At 41.9% G+C, this 19,191-nt stretch overlaps 1 protein-coding gene across 1 annotated transcript in view; it reads left to right on the top strand.

Moving 5' to 3' along the window:
* Positions 1-906: 906 nt before the first annotated feature.
* The window catches only part of ZNF475 (zinc finger protein 475), a gene marked incomplete at its 3' end in the record, with an annotated part of 30,167 nt that continues 11,882 nt past the window's right edge, over positions 907-19,191 (top strand). Inside the window, exons 1-3 of the mRNA XM_082783917.1 lie at positions 907-1,006; positions 1,161-1,374; positions 18,010-18,899. Coding sequence (XP_082640043.1) covers positions 18,222-18,899 — 678 coding nt within the window. The 5' untranslated portion in view covers positions 907-1,006; positions 1,161-1,374; positions 18,010-18,221. The remainder of the gene's footprint in view (positions 1,007-1,160; positions 1,375-18,009; positions 18,900-19,191) is intronic.

The raw sequence follows: 19,191 nt of genomic DNA, 5'->3' as shown, positions 1-19,191 counted from the left end.
CAAATGTGGTGTTCATATAGCTTGAGAATGTTTCAGCAAAAGGCAACTATAAACTCTTTCATGGAGTGTCTAGATAATACTACAGGTTCATGCAGCCAAGTCCAGAAAGAAAGCAGAGCAAACAAACAAAATACGCCCACTACCCCTGCCCCCTCCCCCCCCCCCCCCCCCCTTTAAAATTAAGTGAAATGCTGCTCTAAATCCTTTATTTTTTTGTATTAATATTACTGTTTGTGTCTCCCTCCTGCAGGTCTTGGCAAATACTGAACGTAAAGTACTTGGAAAAACAGCTGTTTTTTCCCACCTCATTTGTGCCTTTTCTTAGCCCCCAAAATCATCAAGCATTGTGCTGGCTGAAATCCTGTTTACTAATACTGCTTTGTTACGTGGGTATTTTCAATCTTTTAAAGGAACTTTTTGTTCCCACAGAGCGAAGTCTCCCTGTTTCATGCCACAGCCAAGTTAGCCAAGGTGCTGATAGCCCCCTGCTGTGAAGGAGCATGAGGAGAGAGAAAATCTGAGAGAAACAGAGCAGTCTTCTCAACCGTCAACATTTATTTAAATGTAATCATGAAATCTGGCTGTTCCTTGGGCCATGTGGTGTCTGCCCATTCGGCAGGGTGGGGCTGGAATTACTGCTGGCATGAATTTGTTTGGCCTCTTATTTTCGTAACCCTTCAGAGCCACACAAGGGGAAAACAAGAGGCCACATAAGTACACTCAAGGGCTAAATGTCTGTCTGGCGTGCTTGCATCATACAGGACTTGGAAGGGCCGAGGAAATCCTCGGAGCTTAGGGAATGTGAAGTGAGCTGCCTAGCTTAATGTGCAGACAAAGGGCTGAGGCGAATATAGGAAGGGAAAATGAATGTGCAAGGTACTGAGAGGGAATCAGCTTCACAGGAGAAAAATGGATAAGAGAATAACTTCATTGTCCTCCATTATCATACCTTTAAATCCACGTCTAGCAAGAAGATTAATAGGGCTTTCTCTCCCACAGGAAAGTGGTATGCCCCTTAATCATCTATCTCTTTGATTTTCAGAAACCTTTTGTGGTCGCTTTTATTCCCCTGCAGACCCTCTCATTTATCTTGTAGTACCTCCTTGGCGCCCACCTTCTCTGTAGCACTGTCCTACCACCCTGACCTCCTCTCTTTGCAGCTCCCCTCCTGCTGCTCAGCCAGGTCCATCGTGTTCCCCACTTCTCCTGTTCCGGCTGCAGCAAAGAAACGGGGCAGAGCAGAGGAGGGTGGAAAATAATTGAGAAGTCGTGTGCCTTGGTGATGTCTGGAGAGGCTGACAGAAATCTGGAAGATGACTGAAGAGAAAGCTCTTGGTACCCTGAAATCAAAGAGGCTAAGAAACATAAAAACTGGTGAGTGGGTCAGATCCCATGGAGGGGAAGTTGTTACTGGGTTACCATCCTTCCAAAAAAAAATAAATGGGATGCAAAAATATAGGAATGACTTGGGAGGAAGCAGCAAAAATTCTGAAGAAAACCTGGATTTTTTTTTTTTTAATATATTTTTTTTTTGGGGGGGGTGGGGGGGGGTTGTTAATCAGGAGTTCAACAGATTTTTTCCAGTTACAGATTAGTCACGTAATAAATGGGTATGTACCTCAAGAAAACAGGCAAGAAACACAGAGTATCCCTGACAAAGATGGATGGTTAGTACAGACACTGAGGAATAGTGAACACGAGTGAAATAGATGTGTGGCTGAGAAGGGAGAGTAGAGTTACACAAGTGTTCGTGACAGAATATGCTCAATCAGTACAGCTGGGCAGTGAAGACAAAAGGGAGAGCATACTGAAAAGTGATGGGAGGGAAAGCAAATGGGGGGAAAAAGAGAAGGGAGGATGAAGAAGATAGCTGGCACCAGCGGATTTGCCACAGGAGAATATAACAGCATTAGAGAAGTCAAGCTGTAGGAGGATATAAAGACTGTAAATGGAAAAGTGATATAGAAAAAGTATGAGACAAGAAACAATTCCAATATGGAAAAGGACCTAGCAGGCAGAAGAAAAAGAGAGTGGCAGATGTGGCAGTGACGGAGGCAGACACTTACACTTAATAACATGCAGAGGGGCTGTGGACCTTGCAAAGTGGCTGCTCTCTGTTTCTCAGACAGTGACTTTGATTTGGCTCTTGGAGAATACTTCGATGTTCTCAGGAAGGGCCTTCGCGGATGTTTTACTTGCATGGCTTATGTTTACTCTGATCTCGACAGACTGCATATTTTAGGCCATCGAGTGTTTTCAGACCTATCCAATGACTGAAAGATCTACGACTTTCTTCACTGCTTGGTTGAGTGCAGAGCGATTTTAGATCCTATGTCACATTTAGAATATGCAGCTGTTATTTTAGTGACATCTTGGCTGAGGAGTATTGGATAAAAGCTGGTCTAAGTGCAACGACTGCCATTTCAACTGGGAGAAATTCTGGTTCTTGCTTAAGTTTGACTTTTAAGGAAGAACTGAAAATCAGTCCTTCTAGGTGACATTACTTCTGTCTTATTTATTTTCCAGTGCAATTAATGGACAGAAAAAGTTGAAGTATGGGGGATTATTTGTAGCTGTTCCACTCTGAGACCCATTCTGGGGGTACACTGTATAGGAACTGGAAGTGAGAGGCTGGTAGGTTAAAAAATAATAGTAACTTGCAACTGCAAATAGAGATGGTAGGAGTGTTAAGTCACTGAGGCTTAAATCCCTGAGAGGACCACTTAGGAAGAATTATGTGACTCATAGAATTTGGAGCCAGAAGGATCAACAGATTGTTAGTTTGACCTACTGTGTAACACAGGCCATAGTATTTCATCCAGCTAATATTGCAGCAGGTCTAAAGCTTGTCTTTCCCAAAGTCAGGTGGATTTGATTTGAAGACTTGAGGGCATGAAGAAATAAATGTATCATTTAACAGTTTGTCCTCTGGTAGTTTATTCCTTGCTGCTTTAAATCTGTTGGTTTTACATTTAACTCAAGTGTATGCAGCTTCTGCCTCTTTGTTCTCTTTCATTTTGTTTTGCTAAGCTTCTTCTGCTTTGTTGGAGTTGCTCATTACCTATTAATGAAAGATGCTTGTAAAGTAAAGGATCTGTGCGAGGTATAAAAGGTGTGTGAAAGAAAGCACATCCTCTGCCAAGGCTGCAGTAATACGAGTGACTGAAAGGGTGAACATCTGTTCCCAAGAAATTGCCTCATTCTCCAATACGCTGTGTGTAGCTGGGCCTCCTGCAGCTGGCGTATCGCTGTTCCAGTTTGCATCCGTGTGCTGCTGCTAGCAGACCAGGGGCACAGGCTCCTCGACAGCTCTGCTTGTGTTTTATCACCACAGCAGCAGTAAGATAGCGGGGTAGAGCAGGCTGCTCGGCAGGCGAGGTGGTGCCAGCTCTCGGGACAGCTTTTGGCAGCAGCGGCCGGCTGTGTGGGACGTAAGGAGAAAGGAGAGAGAGCGAAATGGCAGGCTGTGCGGGGCTGCGATGAGTCAGCCACTCCGAGGGAGCTGGAAGAAATGTATAGTCTGTACTATACACCGGGCTGCCCGGAGCTGGAGGCCGAGGAGTTCTGGTCTCTGCAAATCCAATTCCTCTGATGTTCTTGGCAGCCTGGGGAGGAAACTCGCAGCAGAGAGCTCTGGTGTGCGAGGAGTGATGACTCTCGGGCTGCCTTCTGGGAAGGCAGGCCAGCAGACGTGCTACCATGCACTGCAGCAGCAGCCCTGAAGAGGGAGCATAAACTCAGAGTTTCCAGGGCAATAAAAATTGCCCCCATTGTGGTGGAGTGAGTTTAGCCTCTGGACTGAAGGCTAAAGCAGTGGACACTCATTCACAGGAAAGAGTTATGCATGGATGTCTCTTGTAACTAATGATTCTGGCTCTTTTTGCCAAGACAAAAATTTAATGGGTTAACGAAATTTTTTCATTGTTTAAGTTATTTTTTCCAGGAAGTTCATCATCTCATGGTCTTCATGCTATGATTTATTCTTCTGTTGCTCCTTCTAAATACTGGCTCTGTTCTTTTTCTAGCCAAACTCTAGAATCCCTCCCACACCCTTATTACTCTTTGGAGCTTCAAAAAGCAATCTCAGAACTTCTCGTTCTCTTATTAACAGTGCTAACACAAATTATTTGGTATGTCTCCTACCAATGTCTGTTACTGAGGGGTGATACTATGGCAGCATACAAAGTTGCCAGAGGTGTTGTAGAAGCATAATTGTGAGGCAATAAGGTTTTTAGGGGAAAAAATGTAGGTGTTTTCAGGTGGTCACAGAGCGAAATGTCATTAACACTGTGTAATTTGCTCAGAGTAGTCCAGCCTTGGAATGTGTGGCAGTATTTCACTGCATGCAAAATTATTGTTGCTTCAGGTGCAGCCATATCCATCTCACTGGGAAGATTTCCAACTTTGAAGGGAAATTTGGTTGTACATGTTTGAACTCTGTTTTTAGCTGCAACATAACCTTTTCAGTCTTCTGGCTGTCCATTAGAAATGGTAATGAAAACATGGCACACGTTTCCCTCAAACTCAGTGTAACCTTTCCCTTTTACAGGAACGAAAAGTTCCTCAACCTGGAGGGTAATTCCATTCTGACATCCTTTTGAATGCTTCCAGGGTATGCTTTGTTGGAGTGTCTGCATGCTAAGTTGTAGGGTAACGCTGGAGGATGGTACCTGTGAAGGCAGTAACAAAAAGTAAATATATCAATCCTCCAATTAATGCCTTCACAGACACTGAGTCATATTAGACTGATTCCATGGGCTGAAGTCACATTCTTAAATCTTCAGTTACTTGAGTGCGTTATAACAAGAAAGCATTCAGTGAACATACTCTTGTTATGCAACACAACAGAAAATAAACACTGGTAATGGGAAAGCCATATAAAAAAAATATTTCTAAACTTTCAGTAAAGTGATTAAAAGAAAGTGGAAAATAATGGGATGATGAAATGGACTTCCCTCATTTATTATCTCTCTATGAAAAAAATGAAGTTTAATAAACAGTAAAAATAAGGAAGTCCTAGCAAATGATGACCTGTCACCTTCACCCCATCCAAGCTGCTTTTAAAGACATTTTCATACTCTTTGTTTGTTTATTGTTCCTCTGCTTCTTCCAAGTTGACCTTCAGATAGGATTCCACCCAGAGTTTTGCAAGAAGGAAAACAGGGCAACAGAAGCAAAAGAGTTGTTGGCTGGAATGATGGTTACAAAAGTATGTGCAAAGTAATTATACTAGGACCATTCCTGTCTTGCTTGGATACAAATATTTTACTATGTTTGTCCCAGACCCTGTGGGAATTTCTCAGATATGTGGATTTCCTATGATAAACTTCTGTATTATTTCTTATATTTTCTCATGTCTACTCTGTGACCCTTCCTGTTGTTCCAAGATGCCCTCTTTGGAAGATATTACAGCCATTGTCACTACAATGGATTAAGTAATACGGAAAAATAAATAATAATAAAAAAGTAGCCTCCATTCTTCTCCATATAAATTCTCACTAACTGCATACATACATGAAACTTAAACCACTTCATATAATAAAGCCTGTTCTAGGGAGTATTTTGACTGTTGTGTGGTTTAGTCTGGCTTAAGATATGCACTAGAAATCAGGTCACTTCTGCTATTTTTATTCCTCAGGTAAAAGTAATTTCTGTGTGCTTTGATTGTATTTTATCTAGTCAGCGAGGGTTAAAAATGGTGTACTGGAAAAACTTTGAAAGAGATTGAAATTATACTGATACCATGCAATTCAAAGTGGCAGAGATCTGAACCAGTCAGCTGCACTAACAGGCTATATCATGCCAATGTGCAACCCACCATCCAGAAGTAATACAGCCACTTTTGTGCAGCTCCAATCTGTGCAGCTTATATGTTTCATTATCATATGTAAGGCATATGTAATGCAGCAAACATTTTTCAAACTTGTCCATTTTTGTTTTTATAATAGTTAAACATTTACAAGCATACATACATATATAAGATGCCAGATGGGAATTTAGCTGAAACACTCTCACCAATTTTTAATATATTGCTAGCATGAATGCACTTATTAAAAAAATGCCATATTTTAAATCTATAGTAACTAATTCAAATATGAATTTATTTTATTATTTTTGTAATATAAAGTATATTCTATCATGTTGATGAGATGTCTTTTTTTATTTTTCTTTGAGCTTTTAAATTGAATCATCATTTATTTTGTTCCTTATTTCTAATGATGTGAGAGTAATTTTGCTTTTTAAACAGAAAAAAAAAGTTTTGTTTGTTTGTTTGTTTGTTTGTTTTATCCTCACAATTTCATACTATGGATAATTCCCATGCTGCTACAAGACATTTCAACTGATATCCAGACATCTGACATGGAAACAGCAGTCCTGTCTACTACTAAGATGAGTTCCTCCTAAAATCTTGCAATGGAGACAGATATTTTATGTCTCCTGAAGACGTGTATAGGTATTTAGAAGATGCAAGATACGTTTTTATTTATTATTATATGTTTTCTGTAAGATCTATGCCTCAAAAAGCATCAATAATCTGTATTTCCTGAATTTTGGCTCCTTAACTGCAGTTATATTTTTCTAGTATAGTTAACATTCTTGAAATATGTGTAATTATATAACTAAAGGTGTTCCTGACCTAAGTGTTGTGGAATTTATCCCATAATATTGCAACATAAATGTGTTAAATTATTTGCACCATACTAAAATAGGAAATTAGCACAGATCAGTTAAAATATCAGTACAAATGGCCATTCTGAATATCAGAATGCTGTTATATGCCAGACTTGGAAATTAATGTTTTTTTTTCAAGAGTTTAACATACCCTGACATTTACATAGTTTCTTCTTGTGTGTAACTTGAGTTTCACTCTTCCAGCAACAGCATGTCACAAAACAAATTCAGGCAGATAAAGAGAGGAATATACTCAAAATGATGTTGATAACAGACTATCAGACACTGACTGACACTCTCATGCTCACTAGAATACTTGTAACCAAATGAATGTTTACCCATTTAAATGAGGAATTTCAAAACCAGTTACCAAATTGTAATAACAAAAGTGTTTTGATTGTTATCATGCCATATGACGTAACATGAATGTCATGACCAGCTCAGTAAATAAACTGATATGTATTTACTGATTTATTTTTATTTTAGTAGAACTTTTAAGAGAAAAATATTTGAACTATTTTGGCATTTTCTGTTGGAACAGCTTTCAGTATTTATAAAATTAAATGTAGACTCAGCCAAGTCTGAAGGAACTGTTTCAAACTTGTTGCAATGAAGCTCTTTTCATATTATTCAGAATAAATACTTTTACTGTCAAAATACTTGGAATATTTTCTGCAATTAAATTTCAAATTTTAATTCAGAATGTTATGAGGTGTTCAGAAAGGAATAATAAAAATTGTTGTGAATTGTCTCTGCAAAAGATATCCTTTGATCCAGCTCTCACAGTGGGTATAAGGTGGACACCTTCTTCTCATTCTTAACTCATAAATTTGAATTACCTTTTCCAATTCACATTTTGTAATTTTGTCAGGCTGACCAACTGAAGAGTATGATTTTCCATGTTCTGAGTAAATTATGTTGTAGTAGAGTGTGCCAATACTGTTTTTAACTAAGAAAAACAAACAAACAAACAAACAAACAAACAAAACCCTATTCAACAAAGGCAACATAAGCAGAGAGTTCACACAATTGAAAACGACAGATACACTAGAATTCATACACATATTTGGGGTTGTGTTTATATGATAGATCTTTTCCTCCAAAAGCCATAGTACAATCTTAACTACAAATAACACCTATTTTCAACAAAAGATACCTCTATAGCCCTTGGGGGTATCTGCTATAATGCAAATACAATTAATAAAAACATCGATATTATATAACTATTTATGACGAAAAAAATATATTAATTTATTTGTGTATTGTGTATTGAACTTATGTGGCAAGGTTTTGGTGGTGGTGGGACTGCAGGGATGGCCTCTGAGAGCTGAGCCCAGCAGCTGCCCCATGACAGAGCAGAGCCAGCCCTAGCTGCTCCAAGAGAGAACCGCTGCTGGCCAGAGCTCAGTCATGAGCGACACTGGGTGGGCCTCTGGGAGAGCAGAGTTAAGGGGGGGAAAAGAACTGCTGGGCAACAGCAGCTGGGAGAGAGGGGTGAGAAAATAGAGCAACAGCCCTGCAGCCCCCGTGGGCAGTGCAGCAGGAGGGCAGGAGGTGCTGCAGGCAGGCAGCAGCAGTTCCCCTGCGGGCTGTGCAGGGAGAGGCCCCTGGTGGAGCAGGCTGTCCCCCTGCAGCCCATGGGTCCCACATGGAGCAGATCTCCACGCTGCAGCCCCCCCATGGGTGGGGGAGCCCCCGGTGGAGCAGGTGGATGTGGCCTGGAGGAGGCTGCGGCCCATGGAGAGCCCCCGCAGGAGCAGGCCCCAGCCCGTGGAGAGGAGCCCACGCAGGAGCAGAGGGTCTGGGGGGAGCTGCCGCCCACCCGTGGGGGACCCGTGCTGGAGCAGTTTGCTCCTGGGGGATGGATGGATGGATGGACCCCGTGGGATGGAGCCATGTGGGAACACTGCTTGAAGAGCTGCTGCCTGTGGGCAGCCCCCCAGGCTCAGCTGGGGAAGGACGGCATCCCTGGGAGGGACCCCATGGGGGGCAGGGGCAGAGAGGGACCGTGAGGGAGTGGCAGAGACAAAGTATCATGGGCTCACCACAGCACCCATTTCCGGATCCCCTGCCCCATAGGAGGGGAGGAGGTAGAAGAGGGTTGATGGGGGAAAGGTGTCTTTGTTGGTTTTTTTTTTTTTTTTTTTTTTTTTTTTTGTGTGTGTGTTTCTCACTTCTCTAGCTTGTTAGTAATAGAGAACAAGTTTTTTCTAATCTCCTTATGCTTTCTGCTTGGCCCATGATGGTAATCAATGATCTCCCTGTCCATATCTCATCTCATGAGATTTTTTCTCTTTGCATCTTATTGTCTCCCACTGTCCTGTTGAGGAGAGGGAGTGAGAGAGTGGTATCGTGGAGCTGAACTGCGAACTGCTTGCTGGTGTGAAATCACCGCAACTTTCACCTGTAGTCATCACCACTTGGTAAAATTCCAATAACTGGAAGTTTACTGTCTTGGGTGACAGAATTAGTATGACAATTAAATTTTTTTTTTTTTTTGGCCAAAAAGATGCGAATTTTTGAAAAGAGAGCAGTGCTTATGAAGGAGTTAGGGCTCCCTATGCTTTTTCCTTCTCCGTTCCCTGCTCTCTTTTTCCTCCTCCTCCTCTCTCCCTTCGCGCCCCAGCCGAGCCCTGGTTCCCGCCATTCCCCGTCTCGCCTTTAGCCAGGCTCCGCCCCCTTGCCGTGACCGAACAATGCCGCCGGCCAATCGACGCCCGTGGAGCCGGCCGACATTTGCATGTGTTGACGCGTTGCCGTGGCAACAGCGGGGCCGTGGGCGCCATCGCACGTCCCGCTCCCCGGCACGGGGCGGGCGGGGAGGTAAAATGGGGGCGGCGGGGATGGGGGGGGGCGGGGGGCATGCGGCAAACAGGGGCTGGGGGGGGCTTCAAAGGCTTTTTTTTTTTTTTTTTTTTTTTTTTTCTGGTTGGTCTTGGAAAGCACAAGTGAACCAGAAAACTTTGCTTTTGTTTCCAATTCTTTTTAATTTTTTTTTTTTTTCCTGAAGCTGATGTGCACAAAATTCCTTAAGATACACTCGCTGAGCTGATTGCGCCTATTATAACTCCACGCCATTGATTTCACCAGAAAGTTATTTACTTTAAATCGCATTCCCTGTTTACTCAGTTCCCGAGGACATGGCTCTGGTCCTCGCCAGGTGCAGTTATGGCTATGCAGTGCGGTGGGCTGGGCTCTGCTGGCTGCCAGGTGCCCACCATGCTCTGCCTCTCCCCCTTCTCCACAGGATAGGGAGAAAACACGATTTAAAAACTCATGGTTTGAGATAGGACGTGGAGATTGCTCACCAGTTACCACCATAGGCAAAACAGACTGGACTTGGGGAAGATCGGTTTATTTACAGAGTAGGATGGTGAGAAACAAAACTAAACCCGTCATCCCCCAGTCCTGCTTCTTGCTAGGCTCAACTTCATTTTTCTGCCTCCTCTCCCATGCCAAGCAGTGCAGATGTATGGAGAATGCGAGTTGTGGCCAGGTCACAGAAGTTTCTCTCTGCTGCTCTACCATGGGCTCCTTTAGATCTGCTCCATGTGGGACCCACAGGCTGCAGGGGGACAGCCTGCTCCACCAGGGGCCTCTCTGTGGTTTCTTCTCCATATGCTTTTTCTGTTGGCTCTTGGAATTTATAAAGGCTTTTATATAAAGAATAACAAAGATGACACAGTGTAAATAGATAACATAAACAGCTTCAAATATAAATTGAGAAAAAGACCACTGTTAAACTTAACAAACTACAGAATCACCAAAGCCAGTGCGACTAGTTAAGACCAGTTAAGAACAATTGTTTATCAGCCATGGTCTGTCATGCCAATTAAAAAAACACTGGTGATCCTTGAGGAAAAAAAAAAAAAAAAAAGTGAAAGAATGATGTTTTTAAGATTCATTATCAAGAGAACCCTCAAAAATGAATGTTGTGCTACCGGTAGCCATCACCAGCCTTGTACTGTAATGCCCTCCAGTCTCACGCTAGGTCCACTGTGTATTTTTATACTCATACTTCTTTTAATAGCTGGTGTATCTTACAGGGCATAGGAATTGCCATGGCAATCAGATTATCTAGCTGAGTATACTGTCCATAATAAAGGCAGCAAAAACTTTATGAAGTCACCTGTTATTAGCAGCAGTTTCTGTTGCAAGATGATTAAGGTTGATTTACTCTGTAAAAGATGAGAATGTTTTCCACTTATTTTATGCTGAACAATTTAGCTGTGGCAGGGCAGATTATTGAGGGAACTATCTTTCCTGCTCTGAATCACTTTAAACTTCTAGTGTCAGGCCCTCAGCACATGCAAGTTGTTATCCTTCTGCATCAGGCCCAGCGCTTCCAGCTGGTCAAGGGAAGGGATTGTCCTGCTTTGCTCTGTGCTGGTGCAGCCTCACTTTGAGCACTGGATGCAGTTTGAGGCACCGCAATAAAAAAGGACATAAAACTGTTAGAGAATGTTCAAAGGAGGGCGACCAAGATGGTGAGGGGTCTAGAGGGGAAGACTTATGAGGAGCAGCTGAGGCCCCTTGGTTTGCTCAGCCCCAAGCAGAGCAGGCTGAGGGGAGGCCTCATGGCGGCCTGCAGCTCCCTCACGAGGGAAGCAGAGGCAGGCGCTGAGCTCTGCTCTCTGGGGACAGTGACAGGACCCGAGGGGACGGCATGGAGCTGGGACAGGGGAGGGTCAGGCTGGGGGTTAGGGAAAGGGTCTGCACCCAGAGGGTGGTCGGGCACTGGGACAGGCTGCCCAGGGCAGTGGTCACGGCCCTGAGCCTGGCAGATTTCAAGAAGCGTTTGCACAATGCTGTAGGACACATGGTCTGATTTTTGGGTGGTCCTTTGGGGATCCAGAAATCAGACTTGATGATCCCTGTGTGTCCCTTCCAACTCAGATATTCTATGGTTCTGTGATTCTGATTTCCACTGACTTGGTTGAGTTTGTACAAGGTGATGTGCCTAGCTTCTGCTTTTGAGTGAAATAGATTCATTTTCTATTTTGCATCTATCCATCCATTATTTTTTTCCCTGTAAGGTCAGCTTACTTTCAGCCTACTTTCCTGAAACTGTCACACAAAGTGCCCACCATGCAGGCATATTCACCATCAAAATCACTAGAAGTAAGCCAGATTCTGCACATTTTAGTCCCAAAGACAGAGGTAGTAAACAAAGACACCTGTGCTAGGAAATGTGTGTAGCTCACGTTGAGCTGTGTAAATTTACTTGCTTCAATACCTGCTTGCTGTCACACTCCTGTGCTGTGGAGAGGATAAACATGCATAGTCTGTTCCCCCTACAGTTTGCATGGTGCTAAATATGACAGACTTTTTGCAGCAGTTAATGCTGATTAAGACAGTGATACTTGGTATCCTCACTGTCACCCAAACTGGGAGTATGCATCTATGCTGATATGTTTTTCTACTCTCTCATTTTTGCACAAGAGTAAATGTGCAGTCAGGATAACATTATTGACTTAAAAAGTGAGGTGAGTACATTAAGTAGTTGTACTTGAGTAAATCTAGGATAAAACACTAGGATAAAACACCCTAAACAGTTATAAAACATCACTAAGTAAAATGTAACTTTACTTACGAAAAGCAAGAACTTTGGCTGTAGAGCATGAAGGAAATCTGAGAGACAATGGCATTGCTGGAGCTGTTCCAGAATTTTTAATGTTGAAATTAATGACATATTACATTTTTCAACCAATAAATATTTTAAAATTTCCATATATTTTAACTATTAATAGTCATAACGCATCGGTATAAGGTTACAATTTCTGTTAAATCAAAGGAATTCTTCCTTACATTTGGGCAGAGGAGGACATAGTAATGCAGAAGAATTGTTGGGTCTCTAGAACCAGTCTCCAGTTTTCTTTGGCAACACAGTCATAAACTTAAATCAAATGAAGTTAATTAAATAAAACAAACCTAATTACAGCATAATTAGACATAGGGCGTCCTCAAATGCCAAGTAAACAATAACTGCTATTGACATTAGTGAATTTTGGATTGACCTGTAAAAGTTTTAGTAGGAAGTGAATCAGATCCACAGAAAGATATAGGCACTTTAATAGGTCAGAGGAAAATAACAAAAATCCTGAAGTAGGTTGAGTGTCAACCTAGTTGTCTAGTTAGCCCATCATGCCAACACCTTAATTAGTTCTTTATATGAATCATATAGAAGCTTCAAGGTTATGTATTTTCCTTCTCTTATGTCCTAATGAACGTTTATACACACACACACACCCTGATTTCACTCTTACTGTCCTGTAGTTAATATAGGTACATTTTTTGAAGAAAGTTTTCATTTTTTCTAAAAAACACTTCTAACTGTGGAGACAAAGTTTGCCAGAAAATTTGCCGTCAGTTCTAGCTTGTCTGTGTGCATCAGGAAACTGTGGCTTTTCAGCCTGGCATTTTTTGTTTCTGAGCATTCCTGCCTTGTCCATCATCTGGCTGCATCCACGTCTAGAGATGTAACCACCAGCCTCTGATAGTACTGGGGAGAGGGTACAGCTATACGTGCAGCTGATGCTCCGATGGAACAATCTTCATGTCTGGATGTTTCTGAGTATGCATTACTCATAAGGCATTTAAGCCAGTGTGCTGCAATGTTAGATTTACAGACTAACAGTGTCATGAAGCTGCCAGAAATGGGGTACATGCCAATATTCGTGTGTTCAGAGCTTTCAAAACATTTCTCAAGGCTGAAGGATGCGTGGAAACGGGTTGTTCTCATCTATGACAAGATGAAACAAGCTGACATAGAAAACTGTGTATTTCTTATGTCTCTGTGGTCTCGTGGTCTTTAATAATGTTTAATCACATAATAGATTATCCTTTTCACATGAGTGAAGGAAAAGATTGGTGCCTAGGACTAATCAGAGGAGACTCTTCCAGCCAGGAACCATGTACAAAATGCAGCGCCGAGCTGGAAAAATGTGAGGGTTTTAATATGTGGTTAATTTGCTAAAAATATTGTTGGAAACATAAAAATGTTTTGTTTCTTTTTCCTTTTATCTTCCAGTGAAAAACAGATCCAACAGTAAGATAGTGCAAATTATCCAATATTTTTGTCCAATTTATATTTCAGTGTTTTGTTTTAACGGATTTCTGAAATGATTTATAATTGAGCAATACAAAACAACGTTTAGGACAAAAAAAATACAGCTGAAGATGTTTATTTAATTCAACATGATTTCCCTTAAAGAATAATGGGAAGCCTCACAGAAAGCATTTTATTTGGAAAGAGAGCCTCAAGCAAGGATTTCTGGCGCTCAACACAGGATGTCAGTTAGGTCCTTTCTGATGCCTCTTTTATATGTAAATGTAATGAAAACCCATAAATAGAAGAAAAAGAAGAAATGTCTTACCTTGACTACAAACGTAGGGATCAGACGCAGGAACCCTGTGACCAGACTGATTTAGTGTTGAGGCCCTAAAAAGAACTATATTCATCTCCTTCTCCTTTTGACTTGAGTTATGCTAAGTGAACCACTTCATCTCTGTCCTTCTCTGCCTTTTGCCCTCTTTGTCTGAGTTGTTCTCCTTTGTCTTTTTACGTAGCACAGCCCAGACTGAGAAAGCAGGATCTCTGGACACTACTGTAGTGCAATAAATTGTTGCTTGTTGTTTCCCATTTAAAGCCACTTACGACATTTATAATTTCTGTAGCGGTAAAGTTAGGTAATACAAATCAAATAAATTTTCTTTTAGAATTCATGTGAATTAATTCCAGTTTACCTAAATCACCTTTGTTAAGTGGTCCACTCAACAACAAATGTGAAGTCACAAAGAGAAAGCTTGTAACTTCAAGCACTGAGATATGAACAGGCAGCATAAGTAGACAAGACTAAATGTGGTGCTGAAGGCAAACAAAGGGAAAACTGCCTACTAGTGAAGTGGGATCTTGAATTATTAAGGGCTTACATATCCAGGAACCCTTGTGTCCAAGATCCTGGATTAACCAGTATCTTTTTCAAGCAAAAATGAATTTGTTCTTTTTTTTTTTTTTTTTTTTTTTTTTGACACTGATTGACTGATCCATAGCTGGACTTCTACCAGGCTGTTGTATTTGGATGCTACCATTTTGGAGCCATATGTTTCCCCCTTGATTTAATGCATCATTGTGACCTGCCATACACTTCCTCAGGCAGAGCAACCCACAAGGACATTCTCATAACTCCGTTATGTGAGTCCTAATTTTTTAAGCCCTCTGCAATTACAGATGACTTCTCCAAAGAGCCCCCTGGATGTAAGCCACTGCCACCTCAAACATCACATTATATAAATCCTTTTCATAGCTTATCAAGCACTGTTTTAAAAACAGTAAAGGAATCAGTTGTTCTCACTATTTGTATTGCTTGCTTATGGTCCTCCCTCCTAACTCAAAACATGAAAACTGGCTCTGCCTTTAGAGGGAGTCAAACATGTCCAGGGGGTATTTCTTTGAGATGTATGAGCTCGAAAGCTCCGTGACCTTTGTTTTGAGCACTGTGTTTATCTGGTGCAAGGATTGAGCTTGTTCTGTTCTGTGCTGGCGGAGGGGAACAATGACAGCAAGCCAGCTGTGCAGTTTAAGTGGATCTTATGGTCAGATACAGCTGCAGGAGGAGAAGCCATGCTGTCGGTCAGCATCTGTAAGCTGCACATAAACAGGTTCCCCAGATTATCACAGCTACTTCTATATTTTGTCCATTGAACAAACACGGTTGTGTTCTGGCAGCAGGAGGCTTTATGCAATGTGTTCTTCCACAAGGTAAACTCTTCTTTTCATCTGGGAGGTCTCCATGTGGAATTCTTGCTAAGTCAAAAGCAGTAGTGTTGAGGATTCATTGGAAACGGCCAATTTAATCCCCCAGCTAGCACAAGTATGTTTTGTTCAATTCAGTTAAGGAATCCAGCCTTATAAAATGACCTTATAATGGGTTTTGAGGAATTGTTTACATGAGAGATTCAAGAGAGATGAAAAACAGAGTGGGTCACTCTTCAGGAACAGGCTGCATACAGGAAATAGGAAACGTATGTGTCAACTTTGCTTCCAAGTTCCAACACTGACGTGAAAGAAGACATAAAGAAGGCCATTTCAGGGTAGAAGTTTCCATTTGCCTGTGTAGGTTGAATCACACATGGCAGCGAAGAGAAGGCAGCATTACTAAAGCCTGGATAATAATGCTATTGCTGTGCTTTCTGGTTAGGATAAGCTTAAAAGCACAGCACAAGAAGATAAGAGATGTACCGAACTATTTGCACTCTTGTCATTCTGGGTAAAAAGTGAGGCTCCCAGCCTGGCGTTGAACTAGCTGTTGCATTTCAGTTCCTTTTAATTAAATCGATGTCATCCATCAGTGGAACAGGGCCTGTCATTGCAGTTCACGAGATATTTGTTTAAGTATGGTACTCAGTGGAACTGCAGAGGAGATGAATATTTTCCAAAAACTATATGCAATGATCAGCTGTACCTCCCCACTTTATTAAATAACACCATAACATTTTTAGAGGAAAAAAAAAACAACAAAGTTTTATGTTTTGAAAAGAAATTTTAAATCCGAAACCTGATTTACTTCCACATCTTAATTACCGAGCTTGAGAAAATAAGATCTGAACAGCTCATGTGCCTTTTAATTTCACACTGAATTTATAGGAACTTTCCAAATAATAACGGTCAGCTTGGCAGCAATAAATGTAGACCAAATGGTGTAATCCCCACAAGGAAGCATAATTCTGTTATGAAGTATTTACAATAGCAAGCTTGGAAATCCAACAATAGGGCATATTGTTAATGGGTGCTTTACAGCATCTCTTTTTGACTGATTCATTCTTAATTTTAATGGATTCAGTCACCTAGCGTTCTTCACGCGGCAGTCAGATCGGTGTCCACTGCTCCTTTAGGAATCCTCTCAGGTAGCAGAAAATTTTCTGAGATAAATCAATGAATAGGACATGCGGCTGCGAGCGTTAATCTTGCGAAGTTCAGAAGTTCCCTGAGCGTAGCTGGACTTTCTGATGCTCCCCTTCCTGTGACCCTCCAGTAACCCTTATCTCCCCTGCCTTCGTGACCCTTTAATGTTTCCCTGGCTCTCCATTCCCTTCATCCTCCTAAAGAGCTTGGCTAATTCCCAACTTGGATTCATCCAGCAGGCCACCCTCCCTGGAAACTCTCCCAGTCTATGAAAGGGCCTTACAGTAGGGTAGCCTCTCGGCTCGTTTGCAGATGTAAACCTCACACACTCAAACCACTCACCTGACTGTGTCATGTACGCTGCCTCACTGACACGGGCAAACCCTCGCAAATTCGTGGTGCAACGTGCTTGGCTGTCTTTAAAGTTAAGATCAGAAAATGTAGACCTTCTAAAAGGAAAACAAGGGAAAAGCTTTGGCATTTGTTGTACTTTAGTAATGTTTTCTACACAGTCACACAACAAAGTTTTTACATTAAGGCAACATTGTTGGTAGGGGCAAAAATTATTTCATTAAAATGTGACTGTACCAATTTGGAGTCAATTAGCTGCCTGAGTACTGTTAATTGTTCCTGTCTAAGCATCTTTGTATGCCTGGCAAGTCATGTGAACCTGTTGGCAACTCTTTTTTTTTTTTTTTCCCACTGTTGCCTATGTTGCCTATGTCCTTTATCTATCCCCAAGAATCTGTTATTGGAGGCTAGAACTGACTCAGGGCTTCTCAGTGCTGTAGACAAAGTTTAAGTTTGTCATCTCGAGGGTAACAACAAAACTGTGTCCTCATCCCAGAGTGCAGGAAAATTCATCCCCTCTGTTCAGACCAGGGAGTGATCAAGGAGAGAAGGTTTGTTAACATCTCTCTTGTACTGGGAGACCCAACACTTGAGACACTACCTCACAAGTGCTGAGTGAAGGGGCCTTGTCACTTGCTTCAACCTGCAGACTGGGAAGATTTTCCATGTTAATTAATCACCCTTTGGAGACTGGATGTAGATCTCTCTACTAAGGGACATTTCTCTTGAGGCAGGAAAATTAACTATCAGTATAAGTAGTTTAGAAATTAATGACTGTGTCAGTTCTGCCAGAAATTGAAACTAAAGAATATTGATTATACTCAAAAGCACATGTATTTCAAATACTTCCCGTTATGCAAACCTTTCCACTTCCATTTCCTTCATGGCTTTGAACCATCTGAGTCTAGAATTTCAGATTTTCATTGTTCAGGTGATAATTAGGGGTAGTTGGTATTTGATGTTATACGCCTACTATTTAAAAATGTAATAGAGTAGTACAGTCAAGTGATCCTTGTCATAAACCACTGGTTGTAACCATAGATATAGTATTTATTAATGTGTGCTGACTGAATTTGTTTCAGGATCATGCAAGACCAAAGAGCAAAAGATCAACACACAGAAACCCTCCTTCTCTACTGAAACAGTCACTAGATGCAATTTTCCAGCTTTGAAGGCTCTAGTACATTCCAGCCCACGAAACTGAATTGAGGAGATGGAGGACCACGCTGAATAATAGGCTTTCTCAAGTCCTTTATGGGTACAAGAGAGAGAACTTTCTTGAAACGTATTCTTGATGGAAGCAAATGTCAATAAAAAGAATCTGAACAAAACTAGTGACACTCTGCCAAGTGCTGGGGACAGCCCTGCTAGTGTCTCTGCCCTCTTGCCTTCTGAGCAGGTTGCACCATCAAATGTGACGGATATTCCCCGAATTTTGCCAGAAGTACCTCTAGAAGCTGGACCCCAGAGAAGGCGGCCAGGCACTGCAATAATATCAAAGCAGCCAGACTCTTCAAACATGTCTAAGATGCCACTGAGTCGACCGGTCATCCCTCCACGGAGACCTTGCTTCAGGGTATGCTATATCTGTGGCAAAGAATTTGGGTCACAGTCCATCTCTATACATGAACCCCAGTGCTTAGAGAAGTGGCGTATTGAAAACGATCAGCTACCAAGACATCTGAGAAGACCAGAGCCTCGGAGACCTGAGGCCCTTACTGGTGGTTCCTGCGTGCTTACAGCTGATAATGAAGCAGCTTATCAGAGCGCTCAAGCCCAGCTTCTGCCCTGTGGAAATTGTGGCCGGACCTTCCTTCCAGACCGTCTCATTGTGCACCAGAGGAGCTGCAAAGGAAATGGCAGCGGTGTGGGGTTGCCAGGGGCTAACCCCCATAAATCTGGCTCAGCAAGAGAAGATCCCTGTAAGGCCAGTCAGAGAAAGAGCGGGGCTGCACCAGTCACATTAGAGAAGGTAAATTGCTAAAGCACACGTTGTGTGAACGGGTGTGGATGTGTTTTGTTGCAGGAGAGACTGAGTTCTTATCTTAATTTCGCAATCGCTTTCTTTCAGAAGAATCTTTTGGCTCTGTGCAAATGCTTCTTCGCTGAATAGCAGGCAAAGCTGAGGGGGCTATTGTTTGAATAAAGAAAACTACTTACTCCTATTTCTTTTGATTTTTCTGTGTAAGAGAGTGGTTTGGTACGTGTACTCTGTGTTCCTATGAGAGTTATGTTCCCAAAGGGGACCTTTATGTGCTATAGTT

This window comes from Aythya marila (genome assembly GCF_965140915.1).
Source record: "Aythya marila genome assembly, chromosome: Z".
Lineage (NCBI taxonomy): Eukaryota > Metazoa > Chordata > Aves > Anseriformes > Anatidae > Aythya > Aythya marila.
The sequence above is the reverse complement of the archived record's forward strand: the minus strand, read 5'-3'. Positions and strand labels throughout refer to the sequence as shown.